Consider the following 9,041-nt stretch of genomic DNA (forward strand, 5'->3'; position numbering starts at 1 on the left):
TGGCTCAGGCCTGCAATCCCAGGGCTTTGGGAGGCTGAGGTGGTAGTATCACTTGAGGCCACGGATTCAAGACCAGCCTGGGCAACATGGTGAGAATCTATCTCTACAAAAAATTAAATACAATTAGCTGGGCATGGTGGCACATGTCTATAGTCATAGCTACTTAGGAGCTGAGGCAGGAGGATCACTTGAGCCCAGGAATTCGAGGTTGCAGTGAGCTGTGATTGTGCCACTGCACTCCAACGGGGGAGACAGAGTGAGATCCTGTCTCTAGAAACGAAAGAAAAGTGTAATTTAAAACCACATGAGTTGTCACTTCACACCTATCAACATGGCTAAAATAAAAAATAGTGAGAACGTTAAATGCTAGTGAGGATATAGAGAAACTAGATCTATCCTACATTACTAGTGGGAATATAAAATGATAACCACCATTCTGGAAAACAATTTGACAGTTCAAAAAAACAAAACTAAACATACTTGTCATATAACCTTACAATTTGACAGAAGTATAATGATAAAGAACAGATCTGTAGTTGGCAGGGTTTAGGGTTAGGGGAAGGGCATGAATACGAAGGGATAACACAAGAAAGGTGTTTCTTTTTTTGTGATAATAGAACAGTTCTGTATCCTGCTTTGGTAATGGTTACATGATTCTACATGCATGATAAAATTTTGTAGAACTATACATCAAACAAAAACTGATGAAACCCAAATGAGCTCTGTACTTGAGTTCATACCAACATCAATTTCCTGGTTTTGACAATATATTGTTGTTATATAAGTTGTAGGTTACCATTGGAAGCCGAGAGTGAAGGATATATGGGAACTCAACTGGTATAATTTTTGTGAACCTTAAACTGTTTTCGAAGGTTATAATAAAAACAAAAAGACAGTACCATGGGTTGTCAAGGACCTGAACAACTGGAAGCCTCATATACTGCTGGTGGGAATATGAATTGGAATAACTACTTTACAGAACTATTTGTTCAGTTTAGCAGTGCATGTAAATACCCTATGACTCAGCAATTCCACTCTTAGATATGTACCTGACAGAAATGCTTTTATCAAAAGACATGTATAAGATGGTTTATATGAGCACTGTGCAAATAATCCTTTATATTTTAATTATGTTTGTTTTGAGTATATACTTTAATACTAATACTTAGTATTAAGAATATCTAAAAAATGTATTGGGTAGTTTATCTCAATATGGACTTGCATATTGAAGTTATTTAAGGTTTCATGTGTGTTGTGTGTGTATGTATGTCTGTGTGTTTTTTAACCTACATAGTTTATACCATTCTATATGCTTGATTCTTTTGTATAGCTCTATGCCATCTTTTGCTTATGTGGGATAGATATTAATAACTGGAATAATTTTGGACAAGCATTTACCCATATACCTTCAAGTGTGTCCTCTAATTAAAGAAGCTACAGTTTCTTCTCTGTAATGAATATGTGTTATAGAGGTATAAAGATGAAACTTGTCATCATAATCCCACTGACCACAGAGAACCACTGTTAACATTGTGTGTATATGTTTTTGTTTTTAATGCATTTGCAATTGTATTTAGTAAGGCTCTATATTCTGCTTTTCTTCCACATAATGTAGTATTTGGATTTTTAATGGTAACATAGCCAGAGTGTAATTTAGTTCTCTATGTTGTACATATTGTTTAATTTTCAACCTTATGCTGCTATAAAATAACACTGTGATAAATACATTTTCTTCAAAATTGGTCAACTTTTGTGATAATTTCTGTAGTCTATATTCATAGATGTGTGGTAGTTCCAAATGGACATAAAATACGAATTTAGTATCTCTATTTTATACCAGGATTTTTCTTTAGTATATAATATGATTGGTAAACTAAATTGTAAACTTTTCCCCATCATTTAAATTTAGAGTTTCTTTGCATTCTAGTGTATAATGAATGCTATAAATGTAATTAGTATGGCATTTTAGTAATTAATTTTCTTTCATGAAAGAAAAGAAATTTTGTGTTGATTATTGAGAGCTTATTATATTCCAGGGATTTTTGTCACTCTATAAGTTACCAGCAATAAGCAAATTATTAAATTATTGTACAGTCATCCAATGCAATACTATGCAGCTACCAAGCATGATGTTTACCAAGAAATTTGGGGAACTGTTCTTAAATACATATTGTATATACAGATACTATCCTGACTGCAAAATTTAAAAAGTATATATTCAGAAAAAAAGAAACCTATAGGAAATATATCATGATTTGAATGGAGGTTGTTTCTGGGGAGTGGAACTGAGGAATTTTTTTCCTTAGAGTTGTTTTTATTTTCAAAAAGTGTTTATCTAATCTTTTTCAAATTAAATTTTCATTAATATCAAAGTAATATATTTACATATTTTTAAAAAACAGATAGTTTTACAAGGCTTCAAATAAAAACCAGTCCCATGACCAAATCTCTTTCTACCTGTGATTTCTACTTTCTGGAGGTAACCAACTTCAACTCTTGGTAATTCTTACTTACCTACATCCTTTCTAAAGTGTAAGGTAGTAATTTACCACAAGTACATGCACACTTTTCCTCATTCGTTTACCCAGTATAATTTTTCATAATATTTGCCTAAATTAATTTGCAGTGTCTTCTTTATTGTGGCTATGTAAATATTTGTAAGCCACTTGAATACTGTTTTTCTTTTTTTGTGTACTTATTATATTTTGCTGAAGTAGTGATTTGTTTTTACCATTTGCTTAGTATTCTATATACCTATCACCAATTCATTTCTAAATTCTACTATAGAAATATTATAAATCTTGGCCAGGCATGGTAGCACACACCTGTAATCCCAGCACTTTGGGAGGCTGAGGTGGGCAGATTACCTTAGGTCAGGAGTTCAAGACCAGCCTGACCAACATGGCGAAGCCCTATCTCTACTGAAAATACAAAAATTAACCAGGCATGGTGTTGCGCCTGTAATCCCAGCTGCTCAGGAGACTGAGGCAGGAGAATCGCTTGAACCTAGGAGGCGGAGGTTGCAGTGAGTTGAGATTGCGCCATTGCACTCCAGCCTGGCTGACAGAGCGAGTCTCTGTCTCAAAAAAAAAAAAAAAGAAAGAAAAAAACTATAAATGCTTGTGTTTCAACAAATCAGGTAATCTATCGGTTTCTTTTTTTTTCTTTAGACACACCCTTCCTGGAGCCCTGTGTCTGTCTTCTTGCTCCTGTTTTATCTACCCCAGTACCTTGCATCTATCTAACGTCTCTCCTTATATTCATTATGCTGTATTATAAATGTTCAGTCACTCCTACATATTCACCTACTTTTGCATTGTCCTTCATTTTGATGTACTTAGTGCCCCTAGCTGTACCCAATACAATATAGACTTTGAAGTTAAATATAAATTCTCTAAATTTATTCAGAAATCTGTAAATAAAACCTTGACTACATTGTAAATATTTAATTTTTCATTTCATCTTTATTCCTAAATCAGACTATTTTATTTTCCAACAATAGGATTCTTCCTAGGCATATGTATTATCATCCTGACTCCTTATACAATATCTTATTTTCTTCAGTAAGTAAGAAATGAATTCTCTGAACTCTTGATAGTTAAAAAAAAACTGCCTAAGTATCAAAAAGTCATATTGTAATTAAAATATTTGTAAAGTACTAATTACTGAAGCATTCTATATTTTCATTTTCAGAGGGCGATTATTTATCATTTCTACTAAAGCAGGATCTCTAGGAATTAATCTGGTAGCTGCTAATCGAGTAATTATATTTGATGCTTCTTGGAATCCATCTTATGACATCCAGAGTATATTCAGAGTTTATCGCTTTGGACAAACTAAGCCTGTTTATGTATATAGGTTCTTAGCTCAGGTAGGTTTATAATTCTCTTTTTCATATTGAAAGTTCGTGTGAAACTGATAATATTTTAGAGGTATGAAACATATATATATTACAGAGAGGGAAATAAAGTTGGAAATACCATTTCTGTACATAAAGCAGCAGAAGTCAGTTTTGGCTTTTCTTGATTTTCTGTTTTGTAGTGTATCCATTTCTGTAATGTCATCTTTCTCATGTTGAGATTGTTTTGCATGAGTAAACAGATTTAGTGGATGCTACCCACAGCAGATGCAACCCTCTCAACGTGCCTCCAAATCTGGGCTTCTCAACCAGAGACTGGTTTTGTTTTTTTTTTTTGGTAGATCCTTGCTTGTTTGATCTTCTTTAGTATATAAGTTGATTGACAGCATTATGTAAACTCTTTCCTGTTATTTATTTATTCAATTTTCTTTTATTTTTTTCTTTCCTGCTTATAACTTCTATACATTCTCATTTATAATGTAATTTTTATATTTAATATACATTTAGTATAATATGTATACATTTAATTAATGTAGTTTATGTGTAATGGATATGGTGTTTTATATTTCTTTTCTGTCTTGAAATCATAGACAGTAAGATGATATAAAGGCAGTTTATGGTGTTTGTTGATAGCTTATTATATTACATTGAAAAGGAATCAAACTGCTCTCTTGCCTTCTAACTTCAATATTTACCTAAATGTTTTTTGTGTCTGTCCCTTTATTTCTATTTACTCTGGTATCTGCCTGCTGTCCTCCTTCTACGGAGTGCAGAAATAAATAAAGCAACACATGAATGCGTTTTGGTCAGATAATATAGAATAATTATCAGTAATGTAATTTTATTTGTTATGGTAAACTATGCTAAACAGATGAAATCTTTCGTGAATTAAGCAAAATTGCTGATGAGTTTTTCTTTATGGCAATATATTACCATGAAGTTTTACCATTTCATATTAACCAGTAACTGTATTTATCCTTGATTAAGTTTCATGCTTACAAAATTTAATTTTTTTGTATATTCTTCCTTCTTTTTACAAAGGGAACCATGGAAGATAAGATTTATGATCGGCAAGTAACTAAGCAGTCACTGTCTTTTCGAGTTGTTGATCAGCAGCAGGTGGAGCGTCATTTTACTATGAATGAGCTTACTGAACTTTATACTTTTGAGCCAGACTTATTAGATGACCCTAATTCAGAAAAGAAGAAGAAGAGGGATACTCCCATGCTGCCAAAGGTAAAAATATTTAGATCACTAGCTTAACAAACCAACATGGACTAAAGAAATTTTACTACTAATATGAAAGTTAGTCATCCGATTAAGGCTATATTTCAGAATTTTTCAAGGAGAATAAAATTATATTTAATGAATTTTGTCTAGAAAATTATAAATGATAGGGTGCTTGATCAATTCTCCATATAGCACCACAAAAAGTATATTCTGAAACACATATTTTATGCCACATATATCTAATTAGCATATTTTCTAATATACTTTACACTTCAACTTTTATGAGAAGTAGCAGACAAATTTTCCAATTAGAAAAGGGGGAATTACTTTGAATTTATTCTTATGGTGAATTTCGGGTTGGAAGAAACCAATTAATTTTATAAACATTTATTATTTGCTGACTTTGAGAGGTATACTGTGAGAGCATACTAAGAAAAACAAGACATTGTTCAGATTATCTCCCTCAATCCAGCAGTAACTGAAAAGCAGATAGTCCTGTTTTCATTTTCAAGATGAGGAAATTGAGGTTCAGAGATGTTAGGTAACTTACCCGAGTTTACACACCATATCATGAAGCTGGCCTTCAAATCATATCTGACCAACTCAAAAGCATTACTCTTAATCATTATATTTGTTTGTCCTCCAAATGGAGATTAGAAAGTTATTTTCAAATACAAGAAACAAAGCTGAGGACCTGGGATTTCCAGAATTGAATGACATTTAGGATGCTTTATTTTAGTTTAAATAAATCTGGACTTTAAAATACAGAATGCTTTCATAATCAGTAATATTGTGTGATAAAACTGTTAAGATGGTATAATGTAGTCAGCTTAGCTTATGTCTTGTGAAGTTTAAATATTCTTCACATTTATGGAAAACTTTAAGGTTTATAAAGGCCTGTCTCATACACGTTATCTCAGGAAGCTGAGACTTAGAGTTTGTGATTACACAAGGGTACATGACCAGTAAGTGTTACAGCTAGAATTTGAACCCAGTAGTTTTCTTTCTCTCTTCTCTCTTCTTCTCTCCCCACTCCCCTGCCCTCCCTCTCCCCACTGGAGTCTTTAGTTTTTTTTTTTTGTTTTTGTTTTTCCCCCAAATATAAGGTCATGTCATCTGCAAACAAGGATAATTTGACTTCTTCCTTTCCCATTTGTATGTGCTTTATTTCTTTGTCTTCTTTGATTACTCTTACTAGGACTTCCTGTATGATGTTAAATAACAGTACTGAAAGTGGGCAACCTTGTTGTGTTCAAGATCTTAGAGCAAAGACTTTGAGTTTTTTCCCATTCAGTATGACAGTAGCTGTGGGTCTGTCGTATATAGTTTTAATATGTTGAAGTATGTTCCTCTGATACCCAAGTTTTTAGGGCTTTTTATTATGAAGGGATGTTGAATATTATCACATGCGTTTCCAGCATGAATTGAAATGATTATATGGTTTTTATCCTTCGTTTTGTTGATATGATGTATCACATTGATTTTCCGTGTGTGTGTGTGTGTGTGTATATTTATATGTGTGTATGTATGTATGTATGTGTTTTTCTGGTTTGTTTGTTTGTTTGTTTGTAGAGGTGAGGTCTCTTTATGTTGCCCAGGCTCGTCTTGAACTCCTGGGCTCAAGGGATCCTCCCACCTCGACCTCCCAAAGTGCTGGGACTACAGGTATGAGCCATCGCACTCGGCTGATATCCATAAACTGAGCCATCGTTGCATCCCTAGGATAGATCCCACTTGGTCATGTTGAATGACCTTTTTAATGTGGTGTTCAATTTGTTTTGCTAGTATTTTGTTGAGGATTTTTGTGTGAATGATCATCAGGAATATTGGCCTGTAGTTTTCCTTTTTTGATGTGTCTTTGTCTGGTTTCGGTATCGTTGTAATACTGGTCTCAGAAAGAATTTGGAAGTATTCCTTCTGTATTTTTCAGAATAGTTTGAGGAGGATTGGAATTAGTACTTCTTGGAATGTTTGGTAAAATTCAGCAGTGAAGGTATTAGGTACCTGGCTTTTCATTTTTTAATTTTTCTTTGGGGGGTGGGGTTGGGGCTTTACATGCCATAATATGTTTATTTTATTTTACATTTTCATTTTAGGTTCAGGGGTACACGTGCACATAAATTGGGGTAAATTTACCCGCACATGTACCCGTGAACCTAAAATGAAAATTATTTAGGTAAATTGGGGTCTCTGGGTTTTCTTTGCTTTGGAGACTTTTTATTATTACTTTGATCTCATTAGTTGTTATTGGTCTGTTCGGGTTTTGGATTTCTTCCTGGTTCAATCTTAGTAGATTGCATGTGTCTAGGAATTTGTCCATTTCTTCTAGGTTTTCCAATTTATTGGCATATAGTTGGTCATAGTAGCCTCTAATGGTCATTTAAATTTCTGTGGTATCAGTTTTAATGTCTCCTTTTCCATCTCTGATTTCATTTATTTGGGTATTCTCTCTTTTTTTTCTTAAGAAGTCTGGCTAAAGGTTTGTGGACTTTATCTTTTCAAAAAACCAAGTGTTTGTTTCATTGATCTTTTCTACTTTTCTTCTCTTGCTTTTACTTCCTTAAGATGCATCGTTAGGTTGTTTATTCAGTTTTTCTACTTTCTTTGATGTTGGTACTTACAGCTATAAACTTCCCTCTGAGTACTGATTTCGCTGTATCCCATAGGTTTTTGGTATGTTGTGTTTCCATTATTATTTGTTTCAAGAAATTTTTAATTTCTTTTTCAGTTTCTTCACTAACCCACTGGTTATTCAAGAGTATATTGTTTACTTTTCACGTGTTCAGAATATCAAAAATTTCTCTTGTTACTGATTTCTAGTTTTAATTCATTGTGGTCAGAGAAGATACTTGATATGATTTCAGTTTATTGGAATTTTAAATACTGTTTTTGGCTTAATATACGGTGTCTCCTTGAGAATGATCCATGTGCTGGAGAGAAGAGTATGTATAATGCAGCCATTAAATGAAATATTCTTTAAATTATCTATTTTGTATATTTGGTCTGTAGTGCAGATTAAGTCTGATATTTCTTTGTTGATTTTCTGTCTGGATTATCTGTGCAACACTGAAACTGTGGTGTTGAAGTCTCCAGCTATTACTGTACTGGGGGCCTATCTCTCTCTCACACTCTAATAATGTTTCCTTTGTATATCTGGCTGCTCCAGTGTTGGGTGCATATATATTTAAAATTATTATATCCTGGCCGGGCATGGTGTCTCACGCCTGTAATCCCAGCACTTCAGGAGGCTGAGGTGGGCAGATCACTTTGGGTCAGAAGTTTGAGACTAGCCTGGCCAACATGGTGAAACCCTGTCTCTACTAAAAATACAAAAATTAACCGGGGTTGGTGGTGGGCCCCTATAATCGCAGCTACTCTGGAGGCTGAGGTAGGAGAATCGCTTGAATCTGGGAGGCAGAGGTTTCAGTAAGCCAAGATCCCGCCCCTGCACTGCAGCCTGGGCGACAGGGGAGACTCCATCTTTAAATAAATAAATAAAATAATTATATCCTCTTGCTGAACTTACCCCTTTATTAGTATATAGTGACCTTTTTTGTCTCTTCTTACAGTTTTTGATCTTGAAATCTATTTTGTCTAAGTATAGTGACTTTTTTATAGGCTCTTTTTCGGTTTCCATTGGCATGGAATATATCTTTTTTTCATCCCTTTATTTTAGTCTATGTGTGTTTTTATAGGAGAAGTGTATTTCTTGGTAGGCAACTGACCAATGGCCGTTGTTTTTGCATCCATTTGGCCAGTCTGTGTTTTTCGATTGGAGAATTTAGTCCATTTGTATTCAGTGTTATTATTCTTGTTCTTGTTATTATTATTATTATTATTATTGAGACACAGTCTCGTTCTGTAGCCCAGGATGGAATGCAATGGCATAGTCTCTGCTCACCGCAACCTCTGCCTCCCAGGCTCAAGCTATTCTCCTGCCTCAGCCTCCCAA

The 9,041-nt window shown here is 34.0% G+C and overlaps 1 protein-coding gene across 4 annotated transcripts in view; it reads left to right on the plus strand.

Annotated features, from left to right (window-relative positions):
• ATRX (alpha thalassemia/mental retardation syndrome X-linked) overlaps positions 1-9,041 on the plus strand; it is a 280,335-nt gene that overhangs the window by 223,204 nt on the left and 48,090 nt on the right. For all 4 annotated transcript variants that reach the window (XM_011968463.1, XM_011968465.1, XM_011968464.1 and 1 more), the window contains 2 exons: positions 3,694-3,871; positions 4,901-5,095. In XM_011968463.1, the coding sequence (XP_011823853.1) occupies positions 3,694-3,871; positions 4,901-5,095 (373 nt within the window). The remainder of the gene's footprint in view (positions 1-3,693; positions 3,872-4,900; positions 5,096-9,041) is intronic.

The sequence above is a fragment of the Mandrillus leucophaeus genome, unplaced genomic scaffold, assembly GCF_000951045.1.
Source record: "Mandrillus leucophaeus isolate KB7577 unplaced genomic scaffold, Mleu.le_1.0 Scaffold844, whole genome shotgun sequence".
Lineage (NCBI taxonomy): Eukaryota > Metazoa > Chordata > Mammalia > Primates > Cercopithecidae > Mandrillus > Mandrillus leucophaeus.